Raw genomic sequence first — 24,037 nt, 5'->3', positions numbered from 1 at the left:
GGGATTCGATCCTGGGTCTCAAGGATCGCGCCCTGGGCCAAAGCCAGCACTAAACCGCTGCGCCACCCAGGGATCCCATGAATGTAAATTTATTTAGCTATTTAATAAATACATATCCCAGCACTGTTCTCATTGCTCTGCGAATATTAACTCATTTAATTCTCATAACCCTAAAAGGTAGATACTATTATTTTACTATTTTTAAAGTTTAGACACTAAAGCACAAAGAAGTTAAGTAACTTGCCCGAGGTCATAAGTAAATGGCTAACAAGTGATAGATTTAGAGTTTCCAACCAAGGCTGTCCAGTTCCAGGATTCTTATTATAGAAGAGAAGTTATGTAAAGGCCTGAGGTAGCCATCATTACAACATTTAGAGGTCAGGAAGGTGAGGTAGATCAGATCAGTAAATCCTATTCTTTTTTTTTTTTAAGATTTTATTTATTTTTTCATGACAGACAGAGAGAGAGAGGCAGAGGGAGAGGGAGAGAAGCAGGCTCCATGCAGGGAGCCTGACATGGGACTCGATCCTGGGTCTCCAGGATCACACCCTGTGCCGAAGGTGGCACCAAACCGCTGGGCCACCGAGGCTGCCCCTAGTAAATCCTTTTCATAGCATGTAACACATTTTACTCTCCCATAGAAATTCTACTTAATGCTTAGAGAGAATAGGTTTGCCAATGTTTCTTTGTTTTTTTTTTTTACATTTTCTGTAATAAGCACATGTTACTTTCAGAATCAGAAAAGACTACATTAAAATAATAGAAGGTGCAGAGTTATTTTTTAAACTTTGTTTTAAAGGATGCATATCACTCCTGTTTACAGCACAGCTCAATGAGAAGATAACAATGAAAATCATTACAGAAAAACTGAATTGCTTCATCCTTAGGGCATGAGTAAAGTTACTATATAACTTATTATCCAAAAAACAATCCTGAGAGTAAAAGGGAGCACTATTAATTACAACATAACAACAGGCTGAAGTTAGAATTACCCTAAGCATAACTGTAGAGTAGGCAGAGGCACCCCAGGTAACCTCTTTTTCTTAAGAATAGAATGTATGTGAATACAGGAGAGCAGACTCTTATCTGGTCCATGCACACTACTTTCTTACTATAGTTCATTGTAGGTTAAATATACCTTTATTTGCTGTTATTGTTGTTTACCTTTTTACTAATTATCAGTTAGCACTGGGCATCAAAAAACAAACTGAGAACCCCTGACATGTTATTATCTGTGGGTATTGAAGATCTGCTATAGAGGGCTCGTGAGTCCTTATGATGAGGAACAATAATACAGATGTCAGCTATTTTGATGATTCAAGCTACATTTCAAGTACTAGGAAAGACATTAGTGACCTTAAGTATAAATAAAATCCAGTAAGAAATCACTTTACACAGTGATTAAATACTATATTTATAATCATTAAAAAGAATTATGTTCATTCCCATTCTAACAAGTGTACTGGAACAGAAAAAACATTTAACTATTCACTTCTTATTCCCAAGTTATTTTTAATACTACATAAACCCTAACTTGGTGTGTAATATATACAAGCTGAAATGCAAAATGGAAATACAAGGGAATATACTGTACCTTGTTTTACCTGTAAGAACACACACCTGACAAAAGGCAATTTTCACATCCAAGGTTGGTTCACTGCAGTAGTACAATAAATGGAGGCTCATAAATACCTATAGAAAAGGGGGGGTATGAATTTCCAAATCACCTATTGTTCATTATTTAGTAGTATAAATTTTAATATAATTTGAGTTAAACACAAGGTGTCATGCATAACATATATTTGGCATTATCTGTATCCAGACTAGTATTAGGTACTTTTCATAAATTATAAACATTAAATAATAAAATAAAGTAAAAATTTTCTATTTTTATAATGATTAATACTATCATAATCATAAAGATTTGATATAAAGAATTGAATATACTTAATAAGTTAAAATTTAGAACACCCTTTTTTATAGCATTTTCAGTTCTAGGCGTCTAACTTTAAAAATCTCAAACATATGCTCAAAAGCATATATGTAAGGATGTTTATCATAGAATAGAGGGACTCTTAAATAAACTATAATTGATAATAGGATTATATACAAGCCTTGGAATAATTGAATTCGAGTTTAAGGTATCAGCATAGATAAATTTTTCAAACATGATGTTGAGTGGGATAAAAGCAAGTTACAAAAGGGTATGAAAATCACTGACTTATTAACATAAAAATTTTAAATATACAAAATTATGTACATTGCTTTGTTATACGATCACAAAAGCAAAACTGAAATAAATGGGCACTATGTTAACATCAGTTTAATCTTGGAGGTTAGGTACAAAGATTTCAATTATATTACTTTCCATATGTTGGAAATATTTTATAGTTTTGTAAAGGAGAGGATTAAATCAATCATTTTTTAAGGAGAGGATAAAATAATGTAATGGTAATGCTAAATTAGGTACTTATTTGAGTATGATGAAGCAACATCAGAGAAATCCAACTGAAACCTTTTCAATTCAGTTAAGCACACTTTACTGAATGTTTATTGTGTGCAAGACACAATTCTGTGAGCTAAACAATCTTAAAACCACAATTGACAAGAGTCTTCTGTTTCTGGCAATATGAATGATTAGATATCCTGAAAACCACTTTTCAGTGTAAAAGTCCTAAAAACAGTTAGAAAAAATATACAAAATATTTTTAATGCATAATTGATCTGCCAAAAAAGAAAAGAAAAAAATTTTAAGAGACTGAAAATAATGCGAAAGAATTCATGCAGAGAAGTAAAAGAGCTGAAGTTGCCACTTGTACCCAGGCCAAGTGGTGATGTCTGAAGATGAGGACTTTAGTTTTTAAAGAGTAGCATGTAGGGCAGCCCAGGTGGCTCAGCGGTTTAGCACCGCCTTCAGCCCAGGGCATTATCCTTCAGACCCAGGATCCAGTCCCAGGTCAGGCTCCCTGCATGGAGCCTGCTTCTCCCTCTGCTGTGTCTCTTCCTCTCTCTCTCTCTCTCTCTCTCTCGAATAAATAAAATAATAAATAAATGAATGAATGAATGAATGAATGAATAAATAAATAAATAAATAAATAAATAAATAAATAAATAAATAACATGTAAAGCCCAGGAAACAAAGCTTAGAACCTATCTATGGTAGGAAGTCACATTGAAGAGACCACACTGAGCTTAATAGAGGAAATTTTTTCATTTGTTTGTTCTATTGACTTGATGAGGTACATTCACAATAGTTCTGAATAGCTTTTTTAATTATTTAAATTAAAGTTAGTTAACATCCAGTGTAGCACTGGGGTAGAATTTAGTGAGATTTATCCAGTGCTCATCCCAAAAAGTGCTCTCTTTAATGCCCATCACCCATTTAGCCCATCTCCCATACACCTCCCCTCCAGTAACTCTCAGTTTGTTCAATAGAAGTTTTAAGCAAACCTTAGGAAAGCTAGCAACACAATCCCAGGAGTCTGAATTGCAAGTAAAAAATACATAGGAATTGACAGATTTTTTAAATTTCAAAAAGAATGAAAGGGCAAGAGCATAGAAGACATTCCTGAAGAAAAGAGAGTGGGTGTTTTGTCTGTGAAGGTTAGGAGGGTACAAAGCTGCAGTAAGAAAATGTATGAGAGATTGATGCAGATAGACCTATAAATTAATAAAGAGCCAAAAACAGACACAGACACACACATAGGTGGAAGCCTGATTATGTTAAAGTCTGCATTGCAGATATTTGGGGAAAGAAGAAACTATGCATTAAATAATGCTGAGACAATAGGTAATGCATCATAAATACAGAGTGCAGAGGGTGGGGAGGAAGCACACCCCTGTTGAAAGACAATTCTCTAATTAGGTCTTTCACATTCTGGCATGTCTTGCAAACAGAAGCACCGGCTGTCATTATTCCAGACTATCTTCTCAAGGGTAATTATATAGCAAACAATCTTGGAAGACAGAGATACTATCTCTCTCATGAACAAAGAGCAAGTTTGATCACTCACCAGTATAATAAAGAAATGATGTTTCTCTGGGGCAAGCCGTGCTTATTGCCAATTATAAAGATTTGGGTTCCTTATGCTTGGAGTTCCACTTCTATAGCAGAACCCACTATATATGCAGTAGTCACCTGACTTTCTTTGAATCACCCTTTGGAATTGGGGCCTGAGGAACTACCACGAATATTGACATTCTAGCTACTGCTATTAATGTGAGTAATAAAGACCAAGAATCCATGTCAACTTCAAGCTGCATGGTGGAGTCTTGTATGTTTGTTTCATTACTATTTTTTTATAGCCTACATATATGAAATACCATTTGATATGTTAAATATTTGTCAAAAAATTCAAGTGACACAAGGAACTAGTGGTCATTTATTCTTTTGCTGGGAGTTGCTCTGTAGGCACAAATGCCTGGAACCAAAACATTCGTAAAAGCCATTGATGGGAAATGATCTTAAAGAGAAATGCCAAGGAGGGTAAAGAAGGAAGAAGAGAAGAAACTGTGCTTGATGATAACATTAAACTACTGAATTAAAAATTCGGAACTTTTCTACTTCTAGACTTCCTGAAGAAGGTAAACCTCTCCCATAAAATAATTACTAAATCAGAAAAGTAAAAAATAAAACAAAACAAACAACTTCTCAAATTTTAGTCTGTGAGATTATTTTATCGTATCCATGAGATTTCCATAAAATTTATGTATTATTTTTGCCAAGTACATCTATTTTGTTTAAAATTTTAAATTTAGTTTTAAACCAGGTATAGGGCAGCCCGGGTGGCTCAGCGGTTTAGTGCCACCTTCAACCCAGGGCCTGATCCTGGGGATCTGGAATTGAGTCCCATGTCCGGCTCCATGCATGGTGCCTGCTTTTTCCTCTGCTTGTGTCTCTGCCTCTCTCTCTCTGTCTCTCATAAATAAATAAATAAAATCTTTAAAAAAAAAAAAAGAGGAATCCCTCCTGACAGTGCCACTTAAAAAAAAAAAACAGGTAAAATTTACACATAGTAAAATGAACAGTTCTTTAGTGTATAGGTTGATGAGTTTTGACAAAAGCACATATCCATGTAACTCACATTTCAGTGAAGATAAAAAATAGTCTAAAAACCCCTTTGCTCTTTTCTAGACAACATTCCCCAACCCTGAGGCAAACAATGGTCTAATTTCTTTCATTATAAATTAGTTTTTCTTGTCCTAGAACTCTTATCAATGAACATACAGTATACACTCTCTTTGGTTGAGCTTCTTTTACTCAGTAATATGCTTTTAGTATTCAGCCATATTGGCATAAGTTTTACTAATTATTCATTTTATGGCCAAGTTTAATGCATCACAGGGTGCTTGTCCATTCTGCTTTAGTACATTTGAGGTGCCTCTATTTTTTAATGTTATTAATAATTCCGCTATGTATATTTATGTACATGCATTTTTGTTAAATATGTTTTCATTCCTCTCATGAAAAATAGCATGAGAAAAAATTGTTGGATCGTGAGATTAGGAATATGTTTTAATAAATTTTGAAAAACAGGCACCTTATCAGGCACATTATCAACTTGTAGCAATGTATGAAAATTCAATTGTTTTACCTCCCTGCCAACATTTAGTGCTGTCAGTTTTTTAAATTCTAATTATTCTAGTGAACATTTAGTAATATTTTCTTATGGTTTCCTTGATTGCTAATGATATTGAGCTTATTTTCACATGTTTATTGGCCACTTATTTAACATCTTTGGTTAAATGCCTTTTGAAATCTTGTGCATTTGGTGGTGGACTGTGCATAGGGGGAGGAGGTTATGTGTCTTTTTATTACAAATTATAGAAATTCTTCATTTATTTCAGATAAAAGTTTTCTGTCAGATACATATATTATGAATATCCTCTTTCAGTCTGTAGCTTGCATATTTAATTTAAAAATGCTGTCTTCTAGTAATACTCAATTTTATGAAATTATTTTATCATTTATTTTTCTTTTATAAATAGTGCTTTCTTGATTCTATTAAGGGATCTTTGACCACACCAAGTTTAGAAAGATATTCTTCCACATTTTCTTCTTGAAGCTTTACATTGTTCACTTTACTTTTAGGAATATGGTCTACTTCCAATTAATTTTTTTTAAGATTTTATTTATTTATTCATGAAAGACACACAGAGAGAGGCAGAGACATAGGCAGAGGGAGAAGCAGGCTCCATACAGGGAGCCCGATGTGGGACTTGATCCCAGGACCCCGGGATCACGCCCTGAGCCGAAGGCAGACACTCAACCACTGAGCCACCCAGGCATCCCTACTTCCAATTAATTTTAATCTATGGTGGGATTATATGTTAAGGTATATATTGAGGTTCATTTTCTTCCTTATAAATAGCCAGTTGTTCAAGTATTCATGGTCCTAAAATTTCCCATATTGAGTTGCCTTGTTCCCTTAGACAAAAAAATCAATTGACTATACAAGTGTTGATCTATTTCAGGACTCTATTCTGTCCCATTGACCTACTGTCTGTATTCACACCCATATCATTCTATCTTGATTACTGAGTTTTATTGTAAGTTCTTCAAATGAGGTAAGTTCTCCATTTTTTTTTCTTTTTATTTGGAAGATTCTTTTAGGTCTTTGCATTTCCACATGGACTTTAAAATCAGCCTGACATTTCAAAAAAAAAATTTTTTTTGAACTTTCTGGAATTTGATTGAGAATGTATTAGAACTATAGATTGCTTTGGGAAGAAAAATATCTCAACAATATTGGATATTTTTATCCATAATTATAGTTTATTTGCCAATTTATTTTAGTTCTCTCTAATTTACCTCAGGAATGTTTTGTAGTTTGTAGTGTATAGATCTTGTATGTTTTCCTTTAAGTTTATTCTTTAGCATTTACATTTTTGTTGCTAATGCAAATGGTATATTTTTAATTTCCATTTCCCAAAGGCTTATTTTTTAAAATAATGTTAATTTTTGTAAGTGACCTTGTATTCTACCACATTGCTATACTCATTTATTAAAACGAGTAAATATTTTATAGGTTGTTTAGGATTTTCCTTATACACAGAAAAGTTGTCTTCAAATGAAGATATTTTTTTCTTTTTCCTTTCCAATCTGCTTTTCCTTGCCTAATTTTTGGCTCCAATCCTATGCTGAATGGAAGTGAGGAGATGTTGATGATCTCTGTCTTTTAATAGATGTATTTAGTCCATTTACATTTAAAGTGAATATGAATACTGCTGACATCAAGCCTAACACTGTACTATATGTTTCATATTTTACTCCTGTATTCTTTATTCTATTTTTCCTCATTCTCCGCCTTCTTAGGAAGAACTGTCTTTTTGTTTTCCATTTTATTTTATCCAATAGCTTACTACTTATACTTTTTTTAGTGGTTGTTCTAGAGTTACAATCTGCATTTTTAATTTTTAGTCATGTAACTTCAAATAATATTATTCTACTTCACATATAATTTAAGAAACTTTCAATAGTCTACTTCAATTTTCTCCTCTGGTCCTGTAAATGATTGTTGTCATTTATTTTACTTATACATAATACTTTATAAACTCCATAACAGACTGCTATTATTTTTGCTTTAAATAAGCAATTCTATTTGAAAATAAATTAATACATTACAAAGAAAAGTATTTTATATTTGTTACATATTTTCTCTGTATAGTTCTTTCACAACTTTAAGATTTTCTTAAGCAATTATGTTTTTAATGTTATTATAAACGGTATTTTTATTTAATTTCCATTTTCCAAATGCTCATTTCCAGCATTTAAAATTTCCATTCATTATTGACTCATTATCTTACAGCATGCATTCAATGGGGAAATGTTCTCCCAGCCATTCTTTAATATTTTCCTTCAGTCTTGTCATAACACTTTATTCATACTTTTAGAACAAATATAATATTGTAACTGTTTGTTCATAGGTCTGTTTCATACTACATTATGACCTTCTCAAGGAAAGAGACTATGTTTTATTCATGTTCACAACCCCAGGGCCCAACACTATTCTTAATATATAGTTAGTGTCAAGTAAATGTTTACTGAATAAAAGGAGAATCAAATGAAAGAAAGCTTCTTTCCTTCTCTAGCACAAATCTAAGTATTTTCATTATCTTTGCATATTGATATCTATAAGTTTTCAATTAATTTGATGCTAATAAACTAGGAATGAGGAGTTTGTAGTAGTGGAAGAATGGAAGAGTCCAACACAGCTGACCTCAGAAATGCTACCCAGCAAAGCTGTTTTAGTTCTGTACTGCTGAATTGGGCATGTGGGAAATAATAACATCCAGCCCACCACCTGAAATGAACAATGTATTTTAATTTTTAATGAATGAATAATCTTGCTTTGGGAAGCAAGCAACCTGATCTTTCCTGGTTGCATTATAATGATTCCAAATGTAGCACCATGACTAAGCCACTAAGTCACTGCAGAAACTTCTTGTTCCACAAAGGGTCATTAAAAGCAAAAGAATGTTCAGTATGATAATCTCAGGGAATTACAAAAAATAGTTTGGTAATTATATTTCCTGATAGCATGGCAAAAAGCATTTGGCACCATTGCATAGAAACAACATAAATGGCCAGGGCATTGTCTCAATATTAGTCTAAAATGTAATTAGTGACAATATCTTGGTGTAATACAGGACCCATGAGTAACTTGAAAAGGAAGGGATGATAATTTGGGGAGCTTAGAGCTTTCAATTACTGGTTGTTCCTGTGCTCTCCTTGCTATGTACTATACTGAGTTTCTCTCATTACATGCCTGTATGAATTAATGGTTACTCTGAACAGAGCAGTAGGCCAAGTTGTATGAATGAGATATACTTAAGAATTTATTAGGTTGAATTGGTGCACAGCAGCTACTATAAAAAGAATGTAACTATAATGTGTTTTAATAGCTTATCAATATTTAAATTCTTTTGTATTTGAGATGTGCCAACTAAACCACAGGAGGTTTGAGAAGCTTCACAGACACAAAAAATCAGTTCTGGGCAGCTCCAGGCTCCCATGGTTTGTCACTGAATTACAATACCTGCAAGAGAAAACTAAATGAACAATTGATTACAAAAAAATGTTTGGAGATCCAGCACTTTCCAAGTTGAACTAATATGCAACAAACTCATCTGTAAATAATTTTTGCATTTATTACATATCAGACTTATTAACAGATGACTCTCTTAAAAGCCTGTAAGCATACGTACAAAATTAGATAATTATTGTTAATTACCAAAAAAAAATACTATGTCCAAAAGAATTCTCCCAGCTATGTATAAAAAATGTACATTTAAAAAAACAAATAGGGGATCCCTGGGTGGCACAGTGGTTTAGCGCCTGTCTTTGGCCCAGGGCACGATCCTGGAGACCCGGGATCGAATCCCACGTCGGGCTCCCGGTGCATGGAGCCTGCCTCTCCCTCTGCCTGTGTCTCTGACTCTCTCTCTCTCTCTATGTGACTATCATAAATAAAACAAATAAATAAATAAATAAATAAATAAATAAATAAATAAATAAATAAAAATAAAAAATAAAAAAACAAATAAAAGTAAATATACCATAAAATAAGTAATTATATTTTTAGTGCTGATAGAGAAAATAGATTTAAATTTAATTTTCTATTAAGAACTGTGCATTTGCTCACTTTAAGATACTATTAAATCTTTTGGTCTATGGACTATCATTTAGAGCAGAAGTGGCCCATGGACTAAATTCAACTCACCACCTATTTTTATAAATAAAATTTTATTGGAACAAGGCCATTCATTAGTTTACACATATTGTCTAAGGCTGCTTTCATGCTATAATGGTAGATTTGAGTTACTGTGACAGAAACTATATGGCCTGCAAAGCCTAAAATATTTACTATCCAATTCTTTATAGAAAAGTTTGCCAGGGGCACCTGGCTGGTGGTCAGTAGAGCATGCAGCTCTTTATCTCAGGGTTGTGAGTACAAGCCCCACACTGGGCACAGAGCTTACTTAAAAAATAAAAACAAATAATTTAAAAAATTAAAATAAATTTTAAAAGGAAAAAGGAAAGGTTACCAACTTCTGATTTAGAGCACTCTCAATACAAATATCTAGAAGCACACCATCAGTTCAGTATAAAGGTAAAAATAATTTTTTTTGGTAAAAATAATTTAATGTCTCTAATCATAAGTATGTAAATACACAAAATACTTTCTAATAAATAATATTCAATATCTAATAATTACTATTTCCTTCCAAGTAATCTGTTCTTGTCTATATCAAAAAGCTAAGAATCTCTTAAAATATTGTTCATGTAACAACATGATGCTTCCATAGAAATCCTTTGATAAACTTATTTAGCAGGAGTAAAGCAATAGAGACCAGAATGTAAGAGATGAGAAGGAAGCAAATACCTAAGAAATATGAAGGATTATTAAGAGAAAGGACATATAAAATAAGAAATATAAAAACAGGGATGCCTGGGTGGCTCAGTGATTGAGTGTCTGCCTTTGGCTCGGGGTGTGATCCTGGAGTCCCAGGATGGAGTCCCACATCGGGCTCCCTGCATGGAGCCTGCTTCCCCTTCTGCTTATGTCTCTGCCTCTCTTTGTGTCTCTCATGAATAAATAAATAAAATCTTAAAAAAAAGAAATATAAAAACAGCAAAATTCCCCAATTTAAGAATTATAATGCATACAAACATTTTTAAGTTTTCTTAATATCGGACATAAAGCATTGCTTCTGGTCCAGAAACCTGGTAGTGTTAGCTAACATGGAAATTCTTAAACATCACAAAACTTTAGATGAACTGGGTAAACTGTAACAAAAAGTAGTTAATGTGCAGCTGAATTTGCATTAGAAAAGGAAAATTGCCAGTGGTGTTCTGAAGTTGGCTCCTACGATCAGCTTGCAAAAGCTGATTGTGCACAGCTTTTCCCAACTCCAAGCTTGATGATACCACTTCAGTAGTTTAAAATTGGCTTTTGTGAGAATATTTATACCATAGAAACTGGCAAATGCTACAAACCAAGCTTTCTTCAGAGACCTGATGATTAAACATCTACTAGCACACCCCTGGAAGTTACCAGGTACCAGAAATGAAAGAAGAAACTAAAAAATATATCACAAATTTCCAGAAATATCACACGGAAAATAAATACCACAAGTGAGACTTATCAGATACTATAAAAGAAATATTACTACCACAAGAACTTTATATGATGAAAACAATTGGAAAGACCATAAGTAGGAAGGAATGAAACAGAGAATCAAAATAAGAAACAAGTGCCAGAAGAAATAAGCTATCACTACAATAAGAAAAATAATTGATAGATTTGAAAATGAAGTAAATAGAAGTTGTGGGAAAAGTAGCTTTTAAATTAAAAGCCTAGGGCAGCCCGGGTGGTTCAGTGTTTTAGTGTCACCTTCAGCCCAAGGCATGATCCTGGAGACGTGGGATTGAGTTCCATGTTGGGAACTCCCACAGGGAGCCTGCTTCTCTCTCTGCCTCTCTCTGCCATTCTCTCTGTATGTGTCTCTCATGAATAAATAAATAAAATCTTTTAAAAATAATAAATTAAAAGCCTAATAGGTTGAGCAGGCTAAACAGAAATAGTCAAGTTAATGAACTAGAAAAATTCACAAGAATTTATCACATATTAACAAAGAGATGGAAAATGTAAAAGACTGAGAGATACAGGCAATAGAATAACACAGTCCAAAATAAATATAACAAGATTTTCAGAAGGAACAAAGAAAATTAAATAGAATGGGCAAGGGGAAATATTTGAAGTGATAATGATAATTCTCCTAAATAGTTGAAAAACATAATGAAGTCCTTAGCAGCATAGGTAAGATGCCTAAAAATATTATGAAGAGCAGCCAGTACAGTGATAAAATCTTAAAAGCAACTAGAGATAAGAGTCAGGAGTCCCATAGAAGAACAATTGTACTGATGAGTATAAAGGTTTTAAAGTAGGAAAAATGGTACTTTAGAAATGTCACTTTAAAACACAAAACAGAACCATACAAAAGAGGAAAAAAAGAAAACAGAACTAACATGATGAGAACAATAAAACATACAAACAAAAAGACCAGCTTATTACCAACACATAGTGGAAAGGAAAGTCCTCTAATTTTGATGAGAAAAATTCTGATTATTTTTTAAAAGATTTTATTCATTCATGAGAGACACAGAGAGGTTAGAGGCAGAGACATAGGTGGGGGGAGAAGCAGACTATCTGCTGGGAGCCCAATGCTACACTCAATCCCAGAACCCAGGATCACACCTTGAGCTGAAGGCAGACGCTCAACCACTGAGCCACCCAGACACCCGAGAAAAATTCTAATTTTGATAGCAAAAACATCCTATGATTTGCAACCAATTGGAGGAGAGCAATTAACATTAGAGTCACCTTCCTCCTTCACCAAGGAGGGACACAGAAGCCAATCAAGGTAGTCAGCACAAATAATCCCAATACAAAACTGTCATCAAAGTAACTTAAAAAAAATCTGCTTAATAGCAAAGAAACAAAAAATAAAATATTAAAAATAATATTAGGGTTAAGCAAAAGCAAAAGCAAAAGCTTCTAAAATTCTTGAAGTTTTTTGATGGTTAATGATCAATGCAGAACAGACCTACCCTGCTCTCTTCCACTATTTCTGTCAATATCTCACTTCATTCATGTCTTCCCAATATAAAATAAGCACTAAATAATGAATTTGTTGAATGAATTTGTTGAATGAATTATTTGTTGAATGAATTATTATATGTTGCAAATTAAAATTGATATAAACTTTGGGGATAGCTTGACAACAAAATATTAAACTGCTTTAAAATGCATTTAAGATTTAAATAATTCTACACCTAAGAATTTATGCTAAAGATATAATCAAGTATCTGTACAAAGATCAATCTATAAGAATGTTAAACATAGCATTATTCAGAGTACAATAATTGAAAAACTAAACATTCAATAAAAATTATTTTATTTTATTATTTTATTTTATTTGAGAGGGGCAGAGGTGGAGAAGGACACGGGAGCTGGATAGATAGAGTCTTAGGCAGGCTCCACACCCAGGGCAGAGCCCAATGCATGGCTCAATCTCACGACCTTGGGATTGTGACCTGAGCTGAAATCAAGAGTCAAATGCTGGGGCACCTGGGTGGCTCAGTGGTTGAAAATCTGCCTTCCGCTCAGGTCCTGGTCCTGCTTCCACTCGGGTCCTGGGAGTCCCACATCAGGCTCACCGCAGGGAGCCTGCTTCTCCCTCTGCCTATGTCTCTGCCTCTCTCTGTGTGTCTCTCATAAATAAATAAATAAAATCTTAAAAAAAAAAAGTCAGATGCTTAACTGACTAAGCCACCTAGGTGCTCCTGATAAAAGTATTTTAAAAACATAGCATAATTCCATTTAGCCACTTATAAATCATAATATGTATAAATGTTCACAATACATTATCAAGGGAAAAAACATAACAAAAATGGGTTACGATAAGTCCCCAATCTTTTTAGGAAAATAAATATGAATATAGTTTTATAGAGATAGAAATATACTCATTTTTAAGCTTTGTGCTTTTACAGTGAAGATTGCATCTTTTTAATTAAAAAATGCTATTAGAGCATATAGGAAAATGACATGCAAATCTTTCAACTTCTCCCTTTTAACTGAAAGAAAACAGAGCAAGTATCTAAGCAACTTCTTTTCATAGATAAGAAATTTAAGGCCTAGTGATAAATGGTTAGGAAATCTTCCAAATTCAAACGTCATCAGTGAGGCAATAGGACTCAAATCCAAATGTCCTGAATGCTATACAGTAAACACAGATTAAGTTTCTCCAAAACACTGACCAGAAAACATTTTAAAAATATGTTAGAAATAGCCTCTCAGGAATTGATTTTTTTTTCTAATTGTACCTAAAATTCATGTACATGGAGCCTGAACCTAGACACAAGTATTTTACTTATTTTTCTAAAATATCCCGTACAGAGTTTCATTAACACAGAGAAATGGGATTTTTTCATCATTTGGAAAATTAGTAAAGTATTGCTTAAATTAGTTCTAACACTTTTAACAGACACCACCAGTTTAGATCTCACTATCAAACACAAAAAGTATCTTACCCAGGTGAAGTATATAAACCATTATCTTTGCCTAGTTACATCTTTTTCTTCAACATTTCTCAAGACATTTTGCTATTTAAAATGTCAAGAAACTCAGCTCTTCAGTTACTGCATGAAACCCTGTGTACCTACCACCACCACACCTATTATTCTATACACAGAATACTCAGCCTCTACTATCCTCATGCTCCACACATCTGTAATCATTTCTAGGTCTCTATGTGTCTGTGTATGAATTATATATTATCTTTTCTAAATATTAGCCAGAGTGAAAGGATGATATTATTTTCCTCACTGATTCTACATTAATAAGATAACATTTATAAAGCATAGAACATAGTGCCTTTTACATAAGTGCCATATATGTGTTTCTTATATATACAATTTTATAGATAAATAACATTTCACATCACAGAGAGTAATATATATATAGACTACAATTCCCAAAGAGTAAAAGTAGCAATTAGTGTCACAAACAGAGGCATTTTGATTTTTAGTTAGGACTCCTTATAATATGTGAAACCTTTTTTAATATTAACCTCATTTCAAAAAGAAAATTCAAACTCTTATCATATGGACTCAATGAAAAATACATATATATTTAGTAGCCACTCCATGTCAGATAGCTATACTGGAAAGTCATGTATAATACTGAAGAATTCAAAATAAAAGGCCTAAATCAGTGCCTTTATGGAAGATATAAAATTAAATTATATCTCATAAAATTAAATATCATAAAATTAAAATATTTTACATACACATGTTTATTTCTAAATCCTCAGGGCTAAAATTTTTCCATTAAAGTAACTTTTTAATTTTTCTGAAGATGGACATTTAAAAATATATTTATTTTAACACAAATGGTATAATAATATGCCTTCAGCAAGAAAAAAGAAATCTTTAAGCAAGTAATTCAAAAGACAAAATGAAATCTTACTTCCACTAAACAAATAGCATTATTGCTTTAATTATGCATCTCTGGAATAACTAGGCCAACGGGCTATTCATTAGGTGAAATGTCAACTTGAACCCTGGAGGGGTGATGAACTTACACAAACAACTTGGTCCCTTAAGTGGTGTGGAAAAATCTAACAAGAAGAATAAATTCAGAGGTCATTTCATCTTCCAATCACTTAGCAGCTGAATGGGAGTGAAGAGGGCAAAAGGGAAATGATTTCTAAAAATAATTAACCATAAACTCTGAGGTAGAGATAAGTAACGGGAGGATGAAAATGAAAGCAGCTTTCTCCAGGGTTTCCAGCCAGCTCTCCTTGCAGGGATGCATTCATCACCACACAAAGCCTCACATACAAGGTTTACAGCTGAGCCTTTCAATCTACATAACTGTCTCCATCCCCTCCACGTCCCTCTTCCCCTGCTGCCTAGAGTCTTTCTCATTGTGTCACTCATGGTTTCTTTCCACCTCCTAGTTTGGGAGACAGATTATCAAACTAGCCCCTTCTGCAGACATGATCAGCATGCATCCTATCTTGCACAGTCAAATCTTTTTAATTTCTGAAGAACAAGCTTGAGGAAACACAAATACAGTTGCTCATTTCATTGAGCAGCATAAAGGTTTTTTGATTTTGTTTTTTTTTTATCTAGTCAAAACTTCATAGAGTGAATAAATAAAAGGAGGATATTTGGGATATTGCCAACACAAATTCATAGCACAACGCCAATGCTTCAAGCAAAAAGAGCAACCAAAAATTCACATAAAATCAAATGTTCCCTTATTCTTTTAGTCTAAGTTCAGTGGATATATTAAAAGAATATTTATTATAAGAATAATATACCTATTATTTCAAGAAATATAGAAATATGCACTTATTATTTTGCGGCTGTTAAAAAAAATTGTAGCAAGTTTAAGCCAAGTAACCCTTAATCTTTTTGGAGGAAGATGATTTAATGACAACCAAATTAATAGATAACCTGAAGATCTTTTTTCTTTAGGTAATTAAGTATTTTGTAGGAAAAAAAATGAATATTCTTTAAGTAAAATATTAATATTCTTATATTCAAATGGTTTTAATTACTTGCCAATGTAAACTAAAGCAAATTATAGATTATGGATGGGGTAAGGAGAAAGGTTTGAACATCTTTTGAAAAACATAAGGCTTTTTAAAAGTATTTATGATAATTGTTTTAATATTTTCTTTTCCAGAAATATGTATATGAATTAAAATATATTACCTGATCTTACAACATAGAACTGCACTCTCTGCAAAGCTTATGTTTAGAAATTTTACCCATATCCAATCTAAGTAAATCATGATATACTGAGTTGCATTTAAATGCTTACTTTAGGGCACCTGGGTGGCTCAGTGATTGAGCATCTGCCTTTGGCTCAGGTTATGATCCTGGGGTCCTAGGATCAAGTCCCACATCAGGTTACCCACAGGGCACCTTCCTCTCCCTCTGTCTGTGTCTCTGCCTCTCTTTCTGTGTATCTCGTAAATAAATAAATAAAATATTTAAAATTAAATAAATAAAAGCCTACTTTAAAATGTGCCCTACATAAATGTCAATAAAACTACATATAAAAAATATGTAAACAAATCAAAAGGCATTTTAATATGGCCCATGACAAAATAAAATGTTATGCCATATAAATTTAGTTTGGTTTAATTTAATCCATGACATTTCATGATTGGTTGAAATGTCATAACAAAAAGTAAAGTTCAAATAAAGCCATTAGAAGGCTGACCTATATTTAGCCATCACTTATAAAAGCTACTCATGCCGAATGCTTCATCCATAGTAAAAACAAACAAAAGCTAACAGTACACTAACCTCTGTGTTTTGAGTTGAACTTCTGTTCAATTTTGACCTCTATATTTTTAATTGAACAATGGGTAATGTGGGAAAATATAAAACTCTTAAAGGAGTAATATGATTTCAAAAGAATATAAGAATCATGAATCATGTCCTTTCTTTTAGTTTTTTGACATGGATGACAGAGCCTTTACATTTTGGTAATTAGACAGACTATTCATAGGAAAGAAGGGCAGTGATGTCATGAGTCTTCCTTAACGGCAAGAGAAATATTTTTTCTCTCTTTGCATATATTTATCATATAATTAACAGGCTGGTACTTAGAAGGATACATATATATACAGAACACACATATATATAGAACTCCACTTGCATTTAGAGTTGGAAAAGCTAGTTCAAAATTTCACAAGTATTTCTTAACAATGAATACAATGTTTTAGGTTTCTTCTCGTGGTATACTCAGGCTAACATATTTATTATGGCATTTGTATCTAGCACTTTAGCATTTGGATCAGAGCAAACATCTCTTTTTGTTTGTAATCAAATTCTGTCCTAATCTCTAGGCCCTCCATAACCTTTAAATATGTTCAGTAGATTCAGGTGTGTCTTAATTGTCTCACAACATAGGGAACTTTTGAAGGAATGACTTGAATCATGCCCAAAGATTAGAATGTTTATTTTTTGTATCACTTTCATCTCCAATGAACATGTTTAGGGAAGCTCACCCTTTCCTCAAGTTGAAAGCTGACTTTGGCTAGCCCAGCTAGGATAGTCCACTGAGTAGAAAGGAATTGGAAAATGTCAATCAGCTTTGACAGTGTTCAAACTCCACGGTAAAGTGTAGAAATATAAAAAATCCAGTTTGAAGCCAAACAAACTAAATTAAGAAGTGTTTATGGGTTGGCATCAAACTACACAGGAGTATGAAGGTACAAATCCTGAGAAACTGCTTTGAGAAAATGCCATTCAGCATGTCACTGACTTTTACAGGTCAGGGGTTTGAACGGAATAGCTCAAAATGTAGGAAGTAAAAGCCATACTAAATGGCTCTCTCCGAATATATCTTATGCAACAAACAAGACAGTATAGAAACTGCAGTAATCAAGCATATTTGTAACCAATAAAACAGGTACATTTCTCATTTACAGTGGATATCGTGTAACAACACCATATTTCCCCTTCAGGACTGAGCCACTCATTTCTCCATCTGCTGGGAGTTTTGCCTGCTAACAGCACACAGCTGAGCCTCTTCCTAGGAATGGCCTACTGCTAAAGGGAGCTTCTCTACTGAAGGTTACGCCCCTTTCCCAGTGAATGTGGCATATGAGCCCCCTGGCCCCCAACACATACCTACTCTTTGTCTTAAGATGTCTCTGTAGGGTCATAACAACTTCACAATTACTCATGGGGTTAACCAAAGCCCCTGTTGCAAATGCATTGCAGTTTGGCTTCATCTCCTGCCAATGCTGCTTTTCCTACTTCCTTATAGGTGTTTTCCTAAAAGCATTGCCCAAAGCATCACTCTGGCTCAGAACATGTTTCCCAGGGAATCCACCCCAGATAAGTTGATACCAGGAATAGTCCTGAAAAGCCCACTTTAAGATGGACTTTTGATCTGGATAACCTGTCTGGTAAGGATGATCCCATCACAGGTAATAAAGCCTAGCATGCCCTTATAGAACAATTGCTATAACTTTCACAGGTGATGACCTGGAATGCAACACACTAGCAGGTGCTTAGATACCTGAGAGATTGAAGACACATTGTATAATTGAAAATACTATGAGTAAGGTCATGCCAAAGGGACATGAGAGCCAATCCGAAAGAGCTCCCAATGGCCAAATCTGGAACAATTCAAGCAACAACATAAATAACGTAGCATTGGATTATAATCCAAAGTATAAAATAAATATACATGAGTCAATATTGATATAAATATATAAACAAATGGGGGGGAAGAAACAAACTCTTAACCAAAGAGTCCAAATAATTTATGTTGATACCCATCCCCTCCAAGAGGTGACACTTCTATGTCATAACCTCACCACTTTACCCTCCAGGGTAAACTTCCTTAACGACTTATATCCAGAATATAGAAAGCTATATTTCAATACATGAACTCATGTATTAATATGGCAATTCATATGTTGAAAATTTTTCATTTACTATTCAATCAACAAATATTTACTGGGTATTATCTGTGTGCCAATTCTTGTGCTGGGCCCTGAGGATGAGCAATTGATCAAGTCTAACATGACTGTATACTTCGTGAAGCTCTAGGCCTAATACGAGCCAATCTCTAAGACTCTATGATTAATGAAACTACTTTTAAGGAAAAACAGTAATAGAGAGTAAAGTCAACTTATCAGTTTTTAGGTGCTGAATTCTCTATGTTCAAGAGTAAGCTACTTTAATAAGATTTAATTTGCCCCTGATTCTTCATGACAAGGGATCCCTGGGTGGCGCAGCGGTTTGGCGCCTGCCTTTGGCCCAGGGCACAATCCTGGAGACTCAGGATCGAATCCCACATCGGGCTCCCAGTGCATGGAGCCTGCTTCTCCCTCTGCCTCTGCCTCTCTCTCTCTCTCTGTGACTATCATAAATAAATAAAAATTAAAAAAAAAAACAGTGATTCTTCATGACAAGAAATGAAAATACAAAGTATACAAACATATTAGTTTATTTTTACTCTATTTGAAATCAATTACCCTATTTTTCATGTGTCATTCCAAGGAGAAAAAAAATGTGTTTGGTGGGAAAGAATGTAACAATGTAACAAATATTTACTGTTCTTAAAAGACAGAATACAGCTTCCAAGTTTAATAGGCTTCACTATAGCATTAAAGCCATTGTAAGGGTGAATTGATAAGGAAAACATAGCACTCAAAAACCATGTTTTAACCAAGCAAAGAATGTGGCTTTCTTTGGTGTCTAAACAAAACTATAAATTCATAATAAGGTATAGCTCACACTTGTAGCTTTAGCAGACCACTAAGAAAAAAACCTTCACACTATGAGGAATCCCAAAGTAGGTGGGAATCAAGATCTAGTCTTTTCCTATTAAAGTGGAAGGGGAAAAGGTATTTCTTTCCCCTGACTTTTTATAAGATAGAACATGGCCAATGACCTAACCACAATTAATCAGATATGATTGTCCAAGATTGTTCTTGAGGCTCTAGATCAGCTGAGAATACTGCTTGGCATCAATGAATGATGGGAGAAGGCAGTTGTAGCAGATGTCCAGAAGCACCCGAGTCCAGAATCATTCCCTCTCTTTAGGCTCTTCGCTATGCCTTATCATCCTTGATTCTTGACTGGTCTTCCAGACATCCAGAAGATCTGTGAACCCTTATACTAAATTCCTTTCTGTGTAACCTACCAAAAGCAAGAAAAAGAGAACTTTGCAGAGTAGAGGTTATACAGAACAAAACCACATAGTACCTAGAGAAGGTCTGCTTAGAATCAATACAGGAACTTTCCTCAGTTAATTGTTAAAGATTAGCACTTGCTCCTTAATGGGGGAAAACGACATTACCATTGGAGCCCATTACTCCCTTATTATTCGATTGTATGTTGATCTCATTAGGGAAGTTGGTTTGATGTTTCCAAGGAATTCTGTCATCATCTTTATAATGTTCTGAGTTAAATAAAACTTCTAGGTTTTTTATTTCAAATGCAGATGTTTGTACTGGATAATTAAAATCAAAATTATGTTATTTAGATGAATAAGCATAGAAAAGTACAGGAGTGGATACTCTTTACCTCCCCTGAGATTTTAAATTCAATATAAAGTAGATAGTCTGGTGCTAAGGGCTATTAGACTAAGCTACAAATACATGGACATTTTTAGCTGCAACGTGCAAATAGAGTAAAATCGTCCTAGAAATGCATTTTATCGTATATTCAATAGTTAAAGACAACAGGAGCCTGGCTTGCCGAAGCATATCTAATGTATTCCCAGTCTCTTTATTTTAAGCCACATTTAATCTCTTTTCAATTTTGCTTTCTTTTTGTTAAAATTTGTATGTTAATGAATTCATTTTGTAAAATAAACTTCCAATCAAGTTTCAAATAACCACTACTAGCATAAATACTATTCTGATTTTGAAATACTTTAAAAATAAAATGCATTAGGGGTGCCTATGTGGTTCAGTGGGTTAAGCGTACGCCTTCAGCTCAGGCCATGATCTTGGGGTCCTGGCATCAAGCCCCATGTTGGGGTCCCTACTCAGCGGAAAGTCTGCTTGTCCCTCTCCCTCTGCTCCTTCTCCTGACTCATGCTCTCTCTCTCTCAAATAAATAACTAAAATCTGGGATCCCTCGGTGGCGCAGCGGTTTGGCGCCTGCCTTTGGCCCAGGGCGCGATCCTGGAGACCCTGGATCGAATCCCACATCAGGCTCCCGGTGCATGGAGCCTGCTTCTCCCTCTGCCTATGTCTCTGCCTCTCTCTCTCTCTCTCTCTCTCTCTGTGACTATCATAAATAAAAATTAAAAAAAAAACTAAAATCTTTAAAAAATAATGTAAAAATAAATAAAATAGATTAAGTATTCCCAAATGTGAGAAAAACACATAAACAAAGACATTTTTTAAGCAAACTAATTGTATAGATTTCACATCATTGACTAATCATAAGACAATTTCATTAACAGAATAGTTTAATTGATATTACATGTTATTTGATTGTAGATCTAGGCAATTATTTGAAAATAAGCAGTACATACACATAGGCATTTGTAGATACATACAATTGCATATGTATCACTAAACCAGATGTCGGTTCATAGGCCCACAGCTGTTCAAGCAGCCATGTTTTTTACCTTTTGATCCATACTCCATTCCAATACACCTAATTAGACTGGGCTAACCTCGCTACAATCTCTGTGATCTGGCCCAAACCTGTCATCTGGGTCAACTATATGTTTTTGTTTTTTTTTTGAAATTTCAACTTAGAAAATTAAGAGGTTATGAGTTAGATGAAGGAATAAGTTGTGGGCTTTTTTAAGATTTTATTTATTTATTTATTCATGAGAGACAGAGAGAGGCAGAGACACAGGCAGAGGGAGAAGCAGGCTCCATGCAGGGAGCCTGACACGGGACTCCATCCCGGGACTCCAGGATCACGCCCCAAGCTGAAGGCAGACACTCAACTGCAAGCCACTCAAATGTCTCTAAGTTGTGTTTTAAAAGAGGCTATGGAGGTATAAGAAGAAAGCCATGATGAGCTACATGTTACTATAATGATACATTTCAGTCATCACTAAAATTTAATAAACACTAAAATTTATTGAGCACTTATCTATATGCCCATAACTATGCTAAATACTTTGCATGCATTACCTCATTTAATCTTCACAATAACCTTATGAGCTAGATGCTACTTCTGTTAGCCACATTTTACAGATAAAGAAATTGAGTTACAAAGGAGGTAAGTAACTTGCCCAAGGTCACATATTTATATAAAACCAAGATTCAGCCCTGGCAATTTGAATCCATATTCATTCTTATTCAGTCAGTATTTCCAGTAATATGAAAAAAAAAGGAAACTAAAAGAAACAAGATAATGTAGTTCCCTGAAAAAGAAAAAGAATCTTACGTATCTAGTTTCCCTTGAAAGCTGACTATAATATACATGCTATCACTGGGCTCATATAGGATTTCTATTTCCTTAAGTCAAACGTACCAAATAAACATAATTAATACGTGTACTTCAATGAGCTTAACAAATTGCTTTACCTAATATTCCTTCTAAAGTTTCCAGTAAATTGCTGTTCCTAATTAGTTGTCTTAATATTTTTAAATTTAAACAAGCAACATGGTATTTTCTTTGAGAAACACCCAAATTCTGAAATTGAGATTAGGCTTATTACAAAATTATAATAAACTACTTTTTAATTATCAAAGAGGCAAAAAGTACTTCTTGTCAAGGAACTCAATTACAAATATTTATTCAGTAGCTACTATTACATTGTTCAGGCACTGAGGGTATAACAATGAACCAAACAAAAAAACAAAAAAAGAATTCTTTCCTTTATTGAATTTACATTCTATACATTCAGATAATTTTAAAAACAAATTAAGTGTTGTATAATGGAAGATCCATGCTGACAGGAAACTTCTGGGATAATGATGCCAGACCATAACTTAAAACTGCAGGGCCAGAGCTGAGCAAGCTCAACCCACATAATATAATGACCCACTCTTATGAGAATTCTCATTAAATGGGCCTACTGGTTGAGTTACATTTGATTTTTTATATAACGATTTACATATTATGGCCATAAATAAGTTATAAATTGTAAAGATTGTCCAAATGAGAAGCTCATTTGCTCATGCCCATTTTAGTTGACTGACGTCCTACATGAATTCTGTATGATAACACAATAAAATTCAGACGGAATTCATGATTTTGAGCTGGACTCATAAAATATAAGTAAAGTCTCTAATGCCAATAATTGACTTAGTAAATCAGTATTACAGTAAATTTTTACATCAAATTATATAATTTGAGAATTAAAAAAGAAAGCAAGAAAGGTTTTCTCAGCATGGTTATTAAAAAGGATCACTTACATAAAAATTGGATTTTTTTATGTAAAAATATATAAAAGGATCACTTTTATAAAGGATCACTTACATAAAAATCATATACCCAACATTTCTTGTCAACAGACATATTTCAAACACCAAAATAGACCTCTCAGAAATATAAACACAGCTCAAACTAATAGAGTCTGATACCATTTTTGTTGTTTGATAGCTGACAGCTACAGTTTTCCCTTTTTCCCCCTTCTCTTCTGCCCCACATCTGGCTAGGCAAACTGGATAGAAAGATCAGATGCAGGCAGTCCCGGTGGCACAGCGGTTTAGTGCCACCTGCAGCCCAGGTGATCAAAACATTCAACCCCTGAGCCATGTACACAGAAACCCTCATCCCAGCCCTACCACTACCACAATAAAATGACAACCCAGTCTTCTTTCCTGTATTCTCAGCCCATTTTTGGACCTGCTGAGGAACTTGTCTCCTCTCCCCAGAAAGTCTCATTACATAAATAATTATCCTTTTCATACTCTTTTGGTGCATGTATGGTTGCCATCAGTCTCAATAGCTGAAGCAAATTTTAAGTGGGATACCCATCTCTCCTCTGCAGGGTGACCATAACAAATGGCA

General features: G+C 34.0%; 1 protein-coding gene across 4 annotated transcripts in view; it reads right to left on the bottom strand.

The window, feature by feature from the left end:
- Window positions 1-24,037, bottom strand: part of MAPK10 (mitogen-activated protein kinase 10) — a 334,813-nt gene that overhangs the window by 145,509 nt on the left and 165,267 nt on the right. For 3 of the 4 annotated variants that reach the window (XM_055313051.1, XM_055313052.1, XM_055313053.1), the window contains exon 3: window positions 1,621-1,692. The exons of the other annotated variant lie outside the window; for it this stretch is intronic. In XM_055313051.1, coding sequence (XP_055169026.1) covers window positions 1,621-1,686 — 66 coding nt within the window. In that variant the 5' untranslated portion in view covers window positions 1,687-1,692. The remainder of the gene's footprint in view (window positions 1-1,620; window positions 1,693-24,037) is intronic. 4 annotated transcript variants of the gene reach the window in all.

The sequence above is a fragment of the Nyctereutes procyonoides genome, unplaced genomic scaffold (assembly GCF_905146905.1).
Source record: "Nyctereutes procyonoides isolate TBG_1078 unplaced genomic scaffold, NYPRO_anot_genome, whole genome shotgun sequence".
Taxonomy (NCBI): Eukaryota; Metazoa; Chordata; class Mammalia; order Carnivora; family Canidae; genus Nyctereutes; species Nyctereutes procyonoides.
The sequence above is the reverse complement of the archived record's forward strand: the minus strand, read 5'-3'. Positions and strand labels throughout refer to the sequence as shown.